The 17984-nt window shown below is 52.2% G+C and overlaps 3 protein-coding genes across 5 annotated transcripts; 2 read left to right on the top strand and 1 right to left on the bottom strand.

Moving 5' to 3' along the window:
• Positions 1–15: 15 nt before the first annotated feature.
• Positions 16–7266, bottom strand: EEF1AKMT3 (EEF1A lysine methyltransferase 3). The gene is made up of 3 exons (XM_036077999.2): positions 6963–7266; positions 6728–6839; positions 16–1929 (listed from the first exon to the last, which is right to left on the bottom strand). Exons 1-3 carry the CDS (start codon positions 7137–7139, stop codon positions 1538–1540), a joined length of 681 nt encoding a protein of 226 aa, XP_035933892.1. The 5' UTR covers positions 7140–7266; the 3' UTR covers positions 16–1537.
• A 346-nt stretch (positions 7267–7612) lies between these two features.
• Positions 7613–10991, top strand: METTL1 (methyltransferase 1, tRNA methylguanosine). 3 transcript variants are annotated; one of them, XM_078076188.1, is made up of 7 exons: positions 7624–7871; positions 8249–8356; positions 8581–8744; positions 9695–9879; positions 9970–10083; positions 10239–10340; positions 10504–10991. In XM_078076188.1, exons 2-7 carry the CDS (start codon positions 8349–8351, stop codon positions 10657–10659), a joined length of 729 nt encoding a protein of 242 aa, XP_077932314.1. In that variant the 5' UTR covers positions 7624–7871; positions 8249–8348; the 3' UTR covers positions 10660–10991. The 3 variants fall into 3 exon arrangements, with proteins under 3 accessions (XP_035933890.1, XP_077932314.1, XP_077932315.1); XM_036077997.2 differs by lacking the exon at positions 8249–8356 and having other exon boundaries at positions 7613–7871; XM_078076189.1 differs by lacking the exons at positions 7624–7871; positions 8249–8356 and adding an exon at positions 8002–8020.
• Positions 10992–11129: 138 nt separating this feature from the next.
• CYP27B1 (cytochrome P450 family 27 subfamily B member 1) lies at positions 11130–16891 on the top strand. The gene is made up of 9 exons (XM_036077993.2): positions 11130–12364; positions 13006–13196; positions 13716–13918; positions 13998–14198; positions 14285–14457; positions 14665–14837; positions 15043–15121; positions 15406–15603; positions 15901–16891. The coding sequence occupies exons 1-9, from the start codon at positions 12170–12172 to the stop codon at positions 16012–16014; spliced, it is 1527 nt and encodes a 508-aa protein (XP_035933886.1). The 5' UTR covers positions 11130–12169; the 3' UTR covers positions 16015–16891.
• The last annotated feature ends 1093 nt before the right edge of the window (positions 16892–17984 follow it).

The following is a 17984-nucleotide window of genomic DNA, read 5'->3' as shown; positions in this document are numbered from 1 at the left end:
TTCGAGACATGTGCAAACATTTTATGTTTCTTTATTTCCGTTCATCTTTCATAGTCATCCATTTAGGACTCATGACAAACTTGTGAGGTGGGGCGGGGGGGTCAGAAAATTGGCCAAGGGCACCTGGGGAAGTAGGGGTGGAGTCCTTTCAACAAACCCTGTAAATATTTGTTGAATGAGCAAAGTATTTATTGAACATCTACTGTATGCCAGGAACTGTGCTAGGCTCCAGGGAATTAGAGAAGAGTAAACCACACCCTACCGTCCAAGGTAATCTAATGGTGAGAAAATAGGGAACAGACAAGTGACCACGCAAGACAAGGTAAGTCCCATAAGATGAACAAATAGTGAAAGGGTCTCCAGGGAGAAAGAAATCACAACCAAACAGGAGGCCCCGTAAAAGCTTTTTTCAGGAAAGAGGCGAAAAGTAATAAAGATTTTGACAGGTAGAAATAGCCCTTCCAGGCAGGGAATCACCAAAAAGAATGAAGAAAACAAGGAATTTGGGTGTGGAAATAGGGAACAAAGAGTAGACATTTGGAATTTGTCCAGAGGTTGCAATACATGTAGGAAACCAGTTGAAAATGAAATAGAAGGGTAATTTGGGATCACACAGGATAGACTGAGTACCAAGCCAAGGAGCTTACTCTTGCTGTAGGCATCAGAAGCTCATCAGAGCTGATTTGGGAAGATCAAAAAGAGTTTGATAAGTGGCTTGAAAGGGAGAGAATGGAGGCCAGGAGTCCAGGGGAGGTGATATGTGGCCCAAGGAGTAAAAGAGAGCCCCAAGCAGAGGTAGCGCAGTGGGAAGAGAAAAGAGGTGAAGAAAAAACACATTAGCAAGGAAGGACAGGGCTTGGAAACCTAAGGAAAACTCAAAGATGAGAAGAACCTAGTACTTAGTGATCACGGTTCCAGCTCCAAAAAGGATGAAGAAGCTGTAGTCCAAAGGACAGCTCTGCTGCCTATCCCCAGCATCAGGGCAGGCAGGACTTGACCCAGTTAGAGCCATGGTCCCACCAGACTCTGTCTCCAGAAGCAAGAAGTGTGTAGTCTGAGGTTTCTTCCTTCCTAGCCCCCCAGCAAAAGCATGAGTTCATTGGATGCAGAGATGATCTTCTTTCCCTTTAAAAAAAAATTCCATTCGAATCTGGCAGGAAAAAAAAAGTCCATTCTGTATAAAAAAAAACAACAGCAGGACTGGAAGGGTTCAGGAACAGTCTCTCTGCAGCCACTGATCTCACCTCCCATTTGCCTCCCCCACCCCTAAAGATCCTGGATACCTTCCTCGTTTCGTCCTCTGAGAATGGGAACTGGGAACTTCCTTTGTGCTCTAACCCAGGGCTATTAGGGCTCTAAGATTCCTAGCAAGCAGGCACCTCCCTGCATCAGCCCAAGAGTATCTGGGGCAACAAAGAGGGAAGGAGGAAAGAGAGAGGCAAGGGAAACCCAGACTTTTCTTCCCCGTGTTTATGGCTTTGGAGATACAGCAGTTCCTTTCTTAGGACAAGGGGTTCAGAGGAGCAGAAGGGTGATGTCAAGCAGGTCTTGGTTCCCTGTGCCTGGCCCTATAGATGTTGACATTCTCATCCTCATCCCGCTGGGCCAGCTCCAGTTGGAAATGCTGGGGCAGGAGGTGCTGAAAGAAGCTCTCTGTCCCGTGCTCCTCTCTCATCTTGGAGGCCAGATAGATGGTGCCATGGGGCCCGCATAGGTGTTGGAGAGTGCCCAGCAGCAGTGGGAAGGTGGGCTCCAGGTACACGATATCAGCCCCCAGCACCAGGTCATAGTCTCCAGGGAAGACATGCTGGTCAATCCCCCAGGACAAGGCGCGGACCTGGGCCTGGCCTCCAGCTGGCACATTGGCCTGGACGTTGCCCTGGATCTGCTCTAGGGCCAGGGGCAGGTCAGTGATGGTAACATCCCCCCCTGAGAGAGAGGAAGGAGGAGAAATGCAAGTCAGACCGACCAACCAAGGAGTCTCGGCTCCTACCCAGAAGGTCCAGAGACCACAGGGCCTAGAGGACGGTGTTTTGACAGCCCGGGAGTGTGCACTTTGGCTTTTAGTTACCCTAACCTCCATCTCACCCCCTGCCATGCTCATTACTCGTTACTCTATGTTCTACAACATCAACGTTGTCTCGGAGCTGATCTTCAACCTCTCTGCCCAACACACAACTGTCAGATGTCAGCAGAAGCCTGGGCAGGACTAAGCTGGAGACAGACTATGTATGTATCCAGCCCCTACTTACCCAAACCCAACTTCATGGGTCTGGAAAGCTTCCCAGAAGATATGGCCTCAGCGAGCCTTAAAGGACAAGTAGGAGTTAGTTAGGTGGAGCTTTCCAAGCAGATAACAAAAAGTACAAAGGCCTGGGGGCGAGAGCAATGCATATTCAAGAAAGGCTGAACCTTAGGGGATGTGGAAGGAAGGAGAAAAGTATCAAGACCTGAGGATAATGATGACATGCTGAAGAGACTCAGGCTTGATCCTGAGGGTGGTATGTTTTATAGGTAGAAGCAGAGAGTGAAGATAATCAGATTAGCACCTCAGAAAGCTCCATTGATGCAAGAAATATATGTATTGAGCCCCTACTAAGTTCTGGCAGCACAGTGGTGAGCAAGATAAAACCTCAGCCTTCCTTGAGTTTTATTAGAAAGGTAGACACACTAGGTACTGCAAAACTAATCATGATCATGACGACTGTTACAGACACAGGAAGTATTAAGAATTCATTCATTCATTAATATTTATTATGTGTCTCTATGCCAGGTGCTGAGAATATAGCAGTGAACCACTCAGATAAGAATCCCTCCCCTCATAGGGATTACAGTCTAGTGGCAAAAAATGGGCAACAAACAAAACAAATCAAAGAAAAGACACTGTACATCAGATGCTACGGTGAAGCATTAAGCAGAGAAGGGGGTAAGAATTTTGCTTCAGAGATGGGGCAGGGAATGTAATTTTAAACTGAGTGGTTAGGAAAAGCCTCACTCAACAGATTATGTTTGGGCAAAGACCTGAAGGAAATGATGGAGCAAACCATGTGGACCTCTCAGGCTAAATGTACCAAATAAGGGACTAACAAGTGCAAAGACCTTGAGGCAGGAGAGTGTCAGCAGGTCTGAGAAAAAGCAGGAAGACCAGTGGCTGGAGCAGAGGCTGCTGGAGATGCTCTCTCTCCCTCTCCCTCTGCCCCTCCCCCCACTCTCTAAAATAAATAAACAAACAAATAAAAATCTTTGAAATAAACAAATGAATAAAAGGATCACTCTGACTGCTGTGATGAGAAAGGACAGCAGAGGGGCAAGGTCAAAAGCAAAGAGACCAGTTAGGAGGCAGCTACAGTAACCCAGGTGAGACGTGATGCTCATTTGAACCAGGGCATTAGCCACATCTAAGAAGTGCTCAGCTCCTGAATGATTCTGAAGGTACACTCAACAGGATTTGCTGAGAGACTGGACACACAATACTAGAGAGAGAGGATGTTTGACCCGACTAACTAGAAGACTGAAATGCTATTTACTCGGCGGAGAAGGCTGTAGGAGGAGCAGGACTGGACAGGAAGATCATGAGTTTCTGTCTAAGTGAGATGCCCATCAGACAATCACATGAAGATATCGGGTAAGTAGGACGTTCCACAAACAAATCTGGAGATGGAAATGGGAGTTATAGGGTCATGAGCACAGAAAGGGCATTTAAAGCCACGAGGTGATGGGATTGCTGGGGAGTGTAGACAGAAAAGGGAAGGGTCAAAGGACTACTCCTGAGCTCTGGGGCACTCAAACTTACAGTTGTCAAGAGGAAAAGGAACCAACAAAGGAGACTGGAAAAGAGTGCCAGTGAGGTGGGCAGAAAGCAGAAGTGTGGTACCCTGGAAATGAAAGGAAGCATGTCAAGGAGGAGGGAGAGTCAAATGCTGCAAAGTCAAGTCAAGTGGGCTCATCACCGACTCCTGTACTTACCAACATGGAGTTGGAAATGAAGCTCACCACCTTGACTGCTGCGACTGGGGGCGGGAATGTGCAATGGACTGAGGAAAGAAAAGTAAGACAGGTACTACAGACGAAGGGGATTAACTCTTGAGTTTTGGTGTAAAGCAGAACAGAGAAATGGGGTGGTAACTGAAAGAATATGTAGGCCAACAGTTTTTCCTAAGAGAAAATATAGCATATTTATAGATGTATATAGGGGTATATGTATCTATTCAGAATGTTCCAGAGAAAAGAAAAAACTGATAACACAGGAGGGACTGGGGATGGGGAGGAGGTTTGCTGGAACAATGTCTTTGAGTAGATGAGAAGGTTCAGGGTCTTGTGACAAATGGAGGGCTTGACCTTAGCTAGGAGCACAGAGTGTTTATCCATGGTAACAGGAGAGAAGGCAACACTTAAAATAGACACAGGCAGTTAGGTGAGTAGACATTGTGATAGGAACATGTGAACATGTTCTATAAGAAAACAGAAGCAATCAGAAGAGATGGGCAACAAAGTCATCAGCTGAGGGTGAAGACAGGGGAGGAGGCATGTAGAGGTTCGAAGGGCAAGAAGGTAAGAAACAGATGTTTGGGAGAGCGGAAGAATACGTGGACAAGGGAAGTGTAATAGACTAGCTGGGCAGCAGTTAAGGACTTGCCTAAGGTTAGTAACGACAAATTCAAAATGAAACCGGTCAGCATGGTTGTATATATACTAGGAGGGCCTAAACTAACCTGGAGGTGGGGATATCAAAGAGGCCTTCCCTTGGAAGTGATGTTTGAGCTGAGCACTGAAGGATGCATATGAATTAACCAGGTGGTCCAAGGATTCCAGGCATAGAGTACAGTCTGTATGAAGGCTCCACAGATGGGAACATCAAGACAGACTTGAGGCCCTGACAGACGGGTAACAGACAGCACGAGGAGCACAAGAAAGGAGGGAGAGGCACAGAAAGAAGCCAGAGAGAGAGGCAGGACCTTGGAGGCCATGCTAAAGGTATTGGTTTGGTCTTGAAAGAACAAGAAGTCATTGAAAGATGGGAGTGAGAGATGATTACAGCTGCATCTTGAAAAGATCACTCTGCAGGGTAGAGTGGGCAGAGGTCTAGGTGGGGGCAAGGAGTAAAGCAGGAAGACAAGTTGGCCTAAATGCAGCAGCGCAGGCAAGTGACCGTGGTGGCATGGACTGGGGAGCCATCAGTGTTGATGGAGAAACGTGAGATTCGAGAGATTTTTAGAAGATAAAATCAGTAGGACTCAAGTAATGGCTATGGGGGTGAGAAAAAGGGGCATGTCAAAGGTGATATCTAGGTTTCCCACTGGGTGGATGATGGTTTGATTCACTGAGATGGGGAAGCCTGAAGGAGAAACAGCCTGCATGCAGGAAGAACACAAGATCTAGTTCCAGCATGCTCACCTTCCCATGGGAAAGCTCGAAGACTTGTGAAAACCCAAGGAAGAAACAACAGTGGCCTGAACTGGAGATGGTAGGAAGAGGAGCAGACAATTGGGGAAATATTAAGGACCTATGACCCACAGATTTGACTGACTGCCGGGATGTGAGCGGGAGAGGGCAAGGGACAAGATGACAGCCAGATTTCTTACTTGGCAGCTGGATAGGGGGCAAAGGAGGAGAAGCCAGTCTTTGAGCAAATGGACATACGTGTTCCCATCCATATTACACACTTTTCTCCCATTTTAGCATAACTGCACACCTCTCCTCTGCTCTTCCTTCATGGAAAATTGCTTTTAACACTCCCTTGGTTCTTTGTGAGCATGCTATGTTTGCACTGTTCACCTTCTCATCTGACAGTGCTTCTCTCTGAAGTCTCAGGGAGTCAAGGGAGACATAGCCAGAGCATGTCCACTTGCCCTGTGCATACACAGGCATAATTCCCCCACCTTCCCCACTAGACCATAAGCTCCTCGGGAACAGGAGCGCTGTCTCACTCACTGTTGTATCCCAATACCTGGCATGACAGATGACTCCAAATAGATATTGACTGAATGAATACAAGAATGAATGCCTGCCTCTGGGAAGACTTCCCTGAATGTGACCTAGTTGTGTTCCCAAGAACAAAGACATTGGCATTACTAGGGAGATGACATCATAAGTGTTTTAAATGAATGTTTTGGATGTGAGGTTGTGCCTGCCCATTAGATTATAAATTGAGGAACTGTTTCCTTTGTAGTTTTGGATCCTTGACAAAAGTGAAGCAAAATTTTCCTTACTTTTTCCTTTCCCAAGTCTGCAGTGCCTAATTCCTACCCCACTTGCCCCACAAAAAACAACCCTCAAGAATTCACCCTTATTTCTCCCAAGCAGTCAAAACCTTAAAAATCTAATATCTATTCATAATAAAGTTATAAAGCATTCCTCAGGTTTAATACATGCAGATTGCTCCCCCTACAGAATGCCCCCAAAGGGGATGCATTTTGACAAAATACCATGTCGAAAGCAAAGGTGGTTTTAAGTGACAGCATTATTCATGAAATCACAAAGAGCAAAAGGGTAGAAAAAACTCCTACTAAGGCCTGCCCGGTTTTTATTTCCTGCCCCCAAATCAACCACCCTGGGTGTTTTCTCTGGCACACAAAAAGAGGCACACACACACACACACACACACACTTTGTTAAAAAGAGACTGGTCTGGTCGCAAATCACTCCCCGCTCCCAAGAATCCAGGGAGTGACAATTTCTCCACCACCCAGCGCCACCACCCCCCCATTCCCGCCACAAAGCTCACGCACCCTGCAGCGCGGCCAAGATCCCCACGATGCCCGTCCCTGCGCCTAGTTCGATCACTTTCTTGTCTCGGAAATCCACATTTTGACTTTCAAAATAGTTGCACAGGCTCAGAGCCTACGGGGGAAAAAGAGAGAAGAGAGAGAAAAAGACTGTCGCGGGGATGTTTCCATATGGAAGAGGGAGAGTCCAGGGTCCGGACCTCCCGGGGACTCTCGCCCAGAGCCGCCCACTCCTCACCGCGTCCCACACGCGCGCCGCCACCCCAAGGCGGGACCCGAAGTTCTGTGTGATGCTCAGCACGTGCCCACAGAAACAGAACCGGCTCTTCTCCGAGTAAGAGTCCGCGAAGAGGCCGACTTCCCGCGGGAACACGGATTCGGGCTCTGATTCACGATCTGGGCAGGGGTCCGCCATCTGGCTGAGAGCGCGCGCGGACCCCGCGGCTAGCGCTGGTATCCCGGATCTGGGACCGGGTGGGGGTGGGGGTGGGGGGCCGCGGGTCGTCCCGGCTTCTCCGTGGCACCGAGCCCCGCCTCTCCGAGTTTGCCCTCCTCCCTTCAGTTTGACTTCCTGGAGGTGGGATGAGGAGCTGCCCCTCCCGCTCCGGTCCCCAGCGCACACCGACGGCGCTCACGTCGGACCACGCGGGGCAGACAGGGCCGACAGGTCTGAGACCGGGGAAGAGGGGAGAGGAGTGAGGATTTTTCTGTAGGAAGCGGGGTCCTGGGACTCCTCTCACCTGCGGGGTGCAGAGGTACCTGCAACTAGGATAGTATCCCAGACCAAGGAGAAGCGGGCTAACGAAAGAGGTAGGGTGCCGGGTCTGGCCTTGCCAGTCCAGCTGGAGACCCGCGTCGCGAAGGCCCCCTACGGCTCAGGCTGCCGCCCACCCTCCCCGCCCAGGTCCGCGGAGTACACTCTTGGGTCTTTAAGAGGCGGGATCTGCTCTCAACGCGCCTGATTGCGTCATTATCGTGCGCCTCGGGCCTTGGTCTCCACGTGGGTTCAGTAGAGAAACCAGGGACTGGGGATCATGGCGGGAGCCGAGACTGGGGACGCGGCAGGAGCTGAGGCCCCGCAGCCCCAGAAGCGCTACTATCGGCAACGTGCTCACTCCAACCCCATGGCTGACCACACGCTGCGCTAGTGAGTGAGCAGGGCAGGGGGGGACGGGAGCAGGGGGAGGCAAAGGAGGGCAGAACGTTCGCAGCAGTCCGAAAGGGCTGTTGTTCTGGACGGTCTGCAGGGTCTCAGAAGGACCGGGGAGGATCGGCTGGGTGACGTCAGCTTTAGAGGTGGGTCGGGGAGATTTAGGGGAGGGCGGAGTTGGAGGGTTGGGAGGGGGCGTGGCGTTCTGCCCGAAGTCTCGGTAGCGGTGCAAGTCCGGGAAGGGAGAGTAACCTAGACTGGAGTGTTGCGGGCAGAATGTCGTTTCCACCTTTCGGTTTCGTTGATCGGATTTAATAAAAAGACAAACATACACACAAATCCCGCCCACGCCTTAGTCCATCCTCTTCCCACAGAGCACATAAACAGAGGCAGCCAATCTCTGGGGGAAGGGAACTTGTGACCCAGAAAGGAGAGCTGCCTGACCAGAGTCAACATCTACTCCTAGAAGTGGAGATGGGCAGGTCAGCAATCATGAGCCTCATGATGGGCCTGTGATTCACACTGGGGGTTAAGGGTGGTTTCCACTGTGTCTCCTAGAGACCACAGGGCCCACTGTTACAGAATTTTTGAGAATCGCTCTTCCCATTTACCTCCCACCCTTACCCATCCGCCCACTCACACGTAGTACCACTTCCACAATGGCTTGACCAACCTTCTCATGTCCCTCATGTCTTCTCTCCAATAGCCCTGTGAAGCCTGAAGAGATGGACTGGTCTGAGCTATACCCAGAGTTCTTCGCTCCACTGACTCAAAATAAGAGCCACGATGACCCAAAGGATAAGAAAGAAAAGAGAGCTCAGGCCCAAGTGGAGTTTGCAGACATAGGCTGTGGCTATGGTGGCCTGTTAGGTAACACTCTGGCCTTTCCTCTAGGGCACAGAGAGGCAATGCCTAGGTTCTGCTACCTCAGCAGGTTTGCTGGGGGCCATAGTTGGCCTTTCCCCTTCGGACCAGACACCAGTGCTGTGACATCAGTGTGGAGAGCCTCCACTTTCTCTGTACTCTGGGTCTGTGGCCTTTGTCCTGGAGAAGGGAGGGTGTTGTCTCAAATGCCTCTTAGAACTTGGGTTGCCTTGTCTCGCCCCAGCCCTGGCCTCAGTCTCTACTTGAGGCATTTCACCTGCAAGGTACCGGGTCAGTGAGCTGGTCAGCACAAGCGTCAGAGATTAGTCACTGTAGCCAGTGATCCTGAACTGTCTTTCTGAGGGATTCCACCACTCTCCCTCTCCTCCCCCCTCCTTCACCAAAACTCATTGTTTCTGCTCTACTCTCATGTTTTCAAGTTCCTCTTGTATTGTCTGTATTGTCCCAGCCCTGCGTGCCAGGCCACTTCTCTATTTTTAGATCTTCCCATAGAGGTAACAGCATGACAGAGAGAGGAAAAACATGGTAGTTGGGGGCAGAAAAGCTCGGTTCAAGTTCCAGTTCTGCCTCTTCTTAGCTCTGTGACCTTGGCCGTTTCTGACCTCAGTATCCTCATCTTCTCGATTTACCACAGAGCGTTAGGAGGATTAACTGAGACGATGTGTGAAAACACTGAAAACTCGGAAGCACTTACAAATATACGTGTATCTGCAGGCCCTCCCACTTCCAGTCCAGGTGACAGTCTTTGGATCTAAGCCTAACCCTGAGCTTAACCCCCTTCTCCAGCATAGAACCAGCCATCTAGGTATCTCTCCGTCCACATTTGCCATTCCTGATTTTGGGAGTTGCACAGTGACACTTCCTTTCCTTTCTTGACCCCTTTGCACTTCCTGCAAGTATGAGGTTGACGATTCCATTCCTGTTTCTGTGTCCAGTGGAACTGTCACCGTTGTTCCCAGACACACTGATTCTGGGTCTGGAGATCCGGGTGAAAGTCTCAGACTATGTACAAGACCGGATTCGGGCCCTTCGAGCAGCTCCTGGAGGTGGCTTCCAGAACATCGCCTGTCTCCGTAGCAATGCCATGAAACACCTTCCTAACTTCTTCCGCAAGGGCCAGGTGGGGAGGGGCCCCGGTGGGTTAGGCTGGTAGGCACGTGGGGCACTGAAGCCGGGCTCTCAACCCTGTCGATGCATGTCTGTCTCACAGCTGACAAAGATGTTCTTCCTCTTCCCTGACCCACATTTCAAGCGGACGAAGCACAAGTGGCGAATCATCAGTCCCACGCTGCTGGCAGAATATGCCTACGTGCTTAGAGTTGGGGTGAGTCGGGAGTGAGAGGGAGGGGTGAGTGGCCCATTCGGAGACCTTCCACTAAGAATTCAGTGGGCGTGCATTTAGGACTCACACCACCACTCCCATCATCCCCCTGCTCAACTGCATGCAGCCCCCCGTCTCGGGTGATTTTGCCTCTGCAGGGGCTGGTATACACCATAACTGATGTGCTGGAGCTACATGACTGGATGTGCACCCATTTTGAAAGGCACCCCCTGTTTGAGCGTGTGCCCCTGGAGGAACTGGTAAGTAGGGGGCCTGAGGGGAGTTGTGAAGATGCAGGCCTTTTCCAGAGTGGTTCTGTATTCTTTGAACCCAGCTCAGTGCCAGGAGGATGGGATGGGAGTCTCAGGGCCAGGGGCCGTCTGAAAGGTGGGCAAGGACTTATCGGACCCTTCCTTTTCTCAGAGTGAAGACCCCATTGTGGGACATCTGGGCACCTCAACCGAGGAGGGCAAGAAAGTCTTACGCAACGGAGGCAAGAATTTCCCAGCCATCTTCCGAAGAATACAGGATCCCACCCTCCAGGCAGTGACCCCCAATCCCACCCCCCTGGGCCACTGACGGCCTGCCTTGCCTTAGCTTGACCCCAGGACCTTCCCAGCTGAGACTGCTAGGGCCGAGAGGCGACAGTCTTTCAAAGAAGTTGGGGAACTGCCCAGGCCAGAAGCCTGGAACTCACAACTGACCTCTCATCTTCTTGCCTGTCTACCACCAACAGAAAGCAAAAGAAGCTAACTGGGAAGGTCAAAAGATCTTGGACCAGAAGGGATGTTTGGAAGGGTGTGGGGTCTTGCTCTTCCTTAGCACTTCCTTCTCCTTCTGGGATCTCCTTCTCAGCTGGAGTGAGGAATGCAATTCTCCACTCTCCATCTAAACTGCTTGCTAGACTCAAATCGCCTGTCCACTTGTGTTTACTTTGCAGTCCTGGGGATAACGTGTATACGTGTGCACATGCCTGTGCTGCTCTTTCTCAGGAACGGCTAGAGCATGTATCACGTGCCTTCTCCCATCCCCCATCCTCTCCCTGCCTGAGACTTGACCTGAGGAATCTGCTGTCTTTATTGTTACTGTCTCTGGAGAGTCCTGGGTCCGGGTGGTGGAGACCCTCTCCTTTTTCATGTTGACCTTCGATTCCAGAACTTCAGAGCTAACTGACTGGCACAGAGCCCAGTGGGGGCAGGGTGGGGGAGTGAGGAGCAGAGAACTAAACTGTGCAAGATTCTGAGGCTAAAAGCAAAACTGGGCTGCTGACTAGAAATCCCCCCCACACACACAAAGAGGACTGAGTCAGCTGGAGATTCAGAGCACTCATGTAGCCCTTGCAACCATCCAAGAGCCCAGAGAAATCTCTGAACTTTTCTAATTTGCAAAAGGTTCCTTTGTTTCTGCTCCTGAAGCCCTAGGTTCCCATGGCTGGAAGGACAGGGTGTGTTGACCTAAGAGACCACCCCCTTCTTCCCCAGGAACAAAGATGAAGGCTCCTGGAGCCATTTTAACCCATTAACTCACCCACCATCTGCCCAGTGTCAGGAACAGAAGGTGGGGAAGATGTGGTAGTGCCAAAAAGTTCTGCTTACCTACGGCAAAGGCGCAGCCCCATAAGCCAAGAATATAGAGAAAGCTACAGCTGTGCCTCTTCCCTTCCCGAAGGAGCTGAGGATGGGGAATTCCTGAGGATGGTCCCAAGAGGGCCTGGCTCCCTGAGGAAGTGGGAATACTAGGGACTGACTGTACCTCCGTATCCTAAACCTCACCAGACAGACTTTACCAGGAAGAGATCTTTAGGCGGCTGGACTAGGGCACCAGCCCAGAAGGGGGAAACCAAGGCAGACCTCCCTTCCCAAGAAGGTCATTGCAACATGAGACCCAAGAGAGCTGCCAGGGAACCCCAGCCCCGCCTACTGTGCCTGGGTGCTAATCCCCAGCTGGACCACTCAGGAGAGGGGATTGGCTGAGGAGCTTGCAGAGGGGGCGTTGCCACTATCTCACCCAAAGGTTAAATAGGGGTTCAGGCAAGCAAGCAAGATGCCTAGGAGAAGTGCTCTCCTTTGCCGGTTCCCTGACCCAGACCATGACCCAGACCCTCAAGCTCGCCTCCAGAGTGTTCCATCGCATCCACTGTGCTCCCAAGCTAGGTGCCTCACTGGGCTCCAGAGGCTCCGACTCAGCGCCCCGGAGCTTGGCGGACATCCCAGGCCCCTCCACGCCAGTCTTCCTTGCTGAACTTTTCTGCAAGGGGGGTCTGTCACGGCTACACGAGCTGCAGGTAGAAGGGGACGTTCCTGGGAATGGAATGCTGGGGAAAGTGGCTTTGACAACACCAGAAAGGACAGACTAGTGCAGAAAGTAGGAGGAGGGCCAGTGAGAACAGATGCCCATGAATTAGAAAAGTTGGGACTGCGGGCGGTGGTTCGACCTGCGCGGGAGTCCATCCCCACACCCAGCAGAAGAGTGCCCTCAAAAAGCGCCTTCTCGCTGTGCGGAAGTCGGGGCCAGGTAGGTCCAGAAGAAGTGCGCGGGAGGCAGAAACGCACAGTACCTTCCCCTCGCGTCCGACTTAAAGCTACAGGCGCTCCTCTTCAGTTAACTGGGGGTTCGTTCTGAGATAGTCCACGTGAGGAGCCTTCAGGGATTTCTTCGCCTCGGCTCAGCCCAGGTGACCTAAGAGAGGTCCTGAATGTCTGCTTTGTGCGGAGTTCCTCCGCTTTGCCCATCACTCAAACTTCCTAGGGATGGGAAGTGGGGGAAAGAAAAGGAGGAAGGGTTTGCAGCATCAGGGCTATAAACTAGCTGGGAGCCAGTGAAGAAACAAGCTCCCTCTTGCAAAGCCCAGCCAACACCCTTGACGGACCAAGCTGGAAGTCCTGGGCCTGGGGTCTCCAGTGTCCACTGTGCCCATTCTCCCAGGTGCAGGGTGTTTCGCGCTTCGGGCCTGTGTGGTTGGCCAGCTTCGGGAGGGTGCGCACTGTGTACCTGGCGGCCCCTACACTCGTCGAGCAGCTCTTGCGACAGGAGGGGCCCCGGCCCGAGCGCTGCAGCTTCTCACCCTGGGCAGAGCACCGTCGCCACCGCCAGCAGGCTTGCGGGCTGCTCACCGCGTGAGTCCTCTCTGGCCCCAACACCCAAACGCCCAGCTGCGTCCCTCTCCTGTGGCTGGTCTGGAAACAGTCTGTCTCGGGGTGTGGAGGGAGGTTGGCCTTTTCCCCCAACCGTCTGATAAATTGGGCTTCCCACCCCAGCCTGTTTCGTTTAGGCTCAGGTAGAACCCCGCCTTTGTCCCCCACCCATCTCCCTGTCTTTGGAGTCCGCAATCCTGGAAATCCGCGGAAGGGGCGAAGGTACCAGGACCTAGAGGGAATGTGAGATTCCGTGACTCAAGTTACCCAGGAACCCAGCCCCCCACCCCCCCGCCCCGGGGCCAGGAAATGAGCAACGAGGAAGGGGGACGGAAAGCCGGCGCAGGCAGGAGCAGGTTTTTGTACCCCAAGGGAGCAGCCGCAATCCTTTTCCGGGCCACCCCAGCCGAACTCGCTCCATCTTCACCGCCGCCAGCCCCGTCGGGCCGCCTCCACACACCCTCATCCGCCCTGACGCGCCCCCTCTCTGCACACCCGCAGGGAAGGAGAAGAATGGCAGAGGCTCCGCAGCCTCCTGGCCCCGCTGCTCCTCCCGCCTCAAGCGGCCGCCCGCTATGCCGGGACCCTGGACGACGTGGTCCATGACCTTGTGCGGCGACTGCGGCACCAACGGGGACGTGGGGCTGGGCCGCCCACCCTGGTTCGGGACGTGGCAGGAGAGTTTTACAAGTTTGGACTAGAAGGTGAGTCCCAAGACAGGGGCAAGCGTGGGAGGCCCCCGCCTGGTCTCCCGGTGCCCTGACAGCGCCCCCTCCCGCCCAGGCATAGCCGCGGTGCTCCTGGGTTCCCGCCTGGGCTGCCTGGAGGCCGAAGTGCCCCCAGACACAGAGACCTTCATCCGCGCGGTGGGATCGGTGTTTGTGTCCACGCTGTTGACCATGGCGATGCCCGGCTGGCTTCACCGCCTCGTGCCCGGACCCTGGGGCCGCCTCTGCCGAGACTGGGACCAGATGTTTGCCTTTGGTAAGGCACGGAAATGAAGTGGGGATAGGGGAACATAAAGCTGTTCAGGGATGGTGAGGCACCCCTGTACCTTCTCCCCCACACAGCCCAGCAGCACGTGGAGAGGCGAGAGGCTGAGGTAGCCTTGAGGAGCAAGGGAAAGCCTGAGGAGGACATGGGATCTGGGGCACACCTGACCTACTTCCTGTTCCGGGAAGAGTTGCCTGCTCCGTCCATCCTGGGCAATGTGACGGAGCTGCTACTGGCTGGAGTGGACACAGTGAGGTTCTTCTCCATGTTGGGAGCCCCACTTCCAGAGCTTAGCCTCTCCAGTTTCAGGGGCCACTTTGCTGCTGCAGGGGATCCACTATGACCCTTTCGGCCAGCTTGACTTAACACCTCCTGAGCTCCAGACTGCCTCATATTCTGCCCCCCTTTACTGGGTGTCCACTCTCAACACCTCTGAGGCTCTCAACTGTCCTCTCAGGTATCCAACACACTCTCCTGGGCTCTGTATGAACTCTCTCGGCACCCCGAAGTCCAGAAAGCACTCCACTCTGAGATCACAGCTGCCCTGGGCCCTGGCTCCAATGCCCACCCCTCAGCTGCTGCTCTATCCCAGCTGCCCCTGCTGAAGGCAGTGGTCAAGGAAGTGCTAAGGTGAAGGGACGGGAGAGGAGAAGCTAAAGAAAATGTTGGGAAGGGCTGGGGAAGCAGATGGTAAATGGGAGCGGGGAGAGCGAGCAGAGGAAAATAGTACCTACTCCTGGCCAAGAATGGGTTTGGACATAGGAGGCTTGGGGACAAGAGGGAGGCTACAGCCCCCAGCCTCACCTTGCTGTTTCCCTCTTGTTCTGCAATCCAGACTGTACCCTGTGGTACCTGGAAATTCCCGTGTCCCAGACAAAGACGTTCGTGTGGGTGACTATGTTATCCCCAAAAATGTGAGTAGAGCCTATGGGCCCCTTTTGTTAAGCCATCCCTCACCATCTTGGGCCCCATCCTGTTCTCAAACACTGCATATAAGCCCTTCACCTTCCCTTTGGCCTGAATGCCTCTCTCCGGGATGTAACGGGGCAGTGGAGAAATCATTCCAAAAGTAGCCCCAGAAAATTTACCCCCTCACCAACCAGAGCCCGCCTTTGCTCCAATCCATATATCCTCTTTTCCATGGCCCTCCCTGCATTTGTGGGCCCAAACTGACAAGTTTATGTTCTTTCCCCATCAGACGCTGGTCACACTGTGTCATTATGCCACTTCAAGGGACCCTGCCCAGTTCCCAGAGCCAAATTCTTTTCGTCCAGCTCGATGGCTGGGGGAAGGTCCAGCCCCCCACCCATTTGCATCTCTTCCTTTTGGCTTCGGCAAGCGCAGCTGCATGGGGAGACGCCTGGCAGAGCTTGAGCTGCAGATGGCTTTGGCTCAGGTGAGTGATCTCGACATACCTTCCCCAGACATGAGAGACCCTAACCCTCTAAAGCCGTGAGCTCTTCTGACAAGCATAGCAAAATATATGACTTGGTAAACCTAATCCTCTGAAATACAGCAATCCTGTTTTAAGCTACAGAGTGAGCAAGGGTATTTGGACTATTTTTTTCCCCCTGCCATAATCCCTTAAGAAATTCCCTACTGACCACACGTGTCATTTCAATATCGACCTAACCAATCAAACCCACCATTGTAGACCCCTCCCAAAGTGATAGCCTTCTTCCTCCCTTTCCAGATCTTGACCCACTTTGAGGTGAAGCCTGAGCCAGGTGCTGCCCCAATCCGACCCATGACCCGGACTGTCCTGGTACCCGAGAGGAGCATCAACCTACAGTTTGTGGACAGATAGTCCCATGGAAGGAGGCTATCATCATCACCCTTTCTCTCATTGTAGGGATTTATTAGGCACAAGACCAAGAGATATGTATTCCCCCTGAGACCTGTCTATTTGACCAGACTGGTTAGAAGGACACTAGCAAACTGCTTGAGGCAGCCCTGACCAAGGTGTGAAATGTGCCTTGGCCTGACCCATCAGGCACTGTGAAAACCATAGTCCCTCTGCCTACTCAGCTTTTCTCCTGGTCTTATCATATGCATCCTTCAAGGGCCAGCTTAGATCTTAATAATGTTGGGTGGCCTGAGGAAGGATTCAACCACTGCCCTTTTGGGGCTTCCACAGTGTTCAGGAGCTGCTGGGTAAGCACTTATCACCACGTGAGCTCAGTAATTATGCATCTGGTCTGCACCTGGTTGGTCTTCCCTTCTTGCATGTGAGCTCTTTGAGAGGAAGAATGAGACCTTATTCAGTCTTTATATCCCCTAATTGGGTGATGCCATACGGGTTCTCAAATTGAATCTGGACCATGTGGCAGAAGGGATAAGCAGCTTACCAGACTCTGTCTACTCTTCTTCCTCATCTTGCCCCTGGCAAGGTGAGTCTGCCCTCACCTGGTTTATGATGTTTTAAAACTCTCCTTGACTCTCTGGTCACTATTAGGGGTTCGTTTGTCCCACCATTTAGTTCCTGGGCAGACATCTTTTGGCCTCATACCTGCTTAAGCCTTCCTTTTATATATTGGAATTTTTTAATATTCATAGTTTTGAAATAAAAGAATGAAATGTTCCATCCTTGGTTTTTGACTTACTTCTCTTCCACAAGTCCTGGAGGCAAGACCCTCACCAAATCCCCTACTTTGATTTATCTGATCCTGGGAGTGACCTCCATAACAATGGGAGGTCTAGACACCTGGGAGAGTGGTTTGCATCACAAACCCAACACTGTTCTGTCTGTACTGGGAAGAGCCAGAGTCTGGCTCCCTGTAAGAGATTAAGGGGGTGGTGGTGAAAAGTAACACCAAGGATTAGCCTTTAAAAATGGGTTGGGGAGCTAGGGATTTGCAGAGATGGCCAGAGGCAACAGACTCTTTGGTGGAAGTGCTTTTGGAACCTGGACTGCCAGGACCAAAGGATATCTGCCCTCTCTGGAAAAGTTGCTCCGAGGTAATTTCCTTCAGAGAAAGACAGATACATGCACAGAAGTGAAGTCAGACAGACGGGATGAAAGCCGAGTGTGGGGGTGGCCGGAAGCCCTGGGGCACTGAGGCAGAAGTGGGGAGGGCAGAAGGAGCCTCTGTTTCCCTGAGTCAGCATTCTCTGGCCCCCCAGAGTCTGGGCACAGTTCTCCCCTTGTGATGTATACGGATTAACTCATCTTCCATACAAATCAATCTCTCAGCACACTTCCCACAGCCCCTCCCTAGCCTAGATTGCCCTCCCCATGTCAGGACTTGCCCCCTGCCTCCTCCTCCTCCACAAGCCTGGCCCCCTGCCCTAGGCAGGGCTCCCTGACCACAGAGGCTGTCTGCCGCTGGGCCTTCCGAGGGCATCTATCTTTGTAAGATGTACAGAGGGGCACAGTATGCCTGAGGCCTTGTGCAGAGACCAAGGTTTGTGTGCCCTTACTGCCCCACCTCTCAACTCCTCTACCATATTCTGTGTCCACCCCCACTCCCCTATCACTAAGCTTAACCTGAACCAAACTGACCTGATTTTTAGCAGATCTGAACTTTGAAGGAGAATAAAGCCCAGCTTCCTCTCACATTCTTTCCCCTGGAATCAGTGATGAGAATTCTGTACACCCACATTCCTCACTGGGCAAGTACGACTGATCTACTTGAGGAGGGTAGCAGTTCCCATCACCCTTTTGTGACAAGAATCTCTTTAAGTTGGAAAAAGGGAAGGAGAAGGGACCATACTGATTGCTGGTCCTAACCCCTATATCAAGCAAGACCTCCCATGGTACTGAAAGGGAGGGAAACA

Source organism: Halichoerus grypus, chromosome 6 (genome assembly GCF_964656455.1).
Source record: "Halichoerus grypus chromosome 6, mHalGry1.hap1.1, whole genome shotgun sequence".
In the NCBI taxonomy this organism is placed as follows: Eukaryota; Metazoa; Chordata; class Mammalia; order Carnivora; family Phocidae; genus Halichoerus; species Halichoerus grypus.
This window is presented reverse-complemented; position numbering and strand designations above follow the sequence as displayed.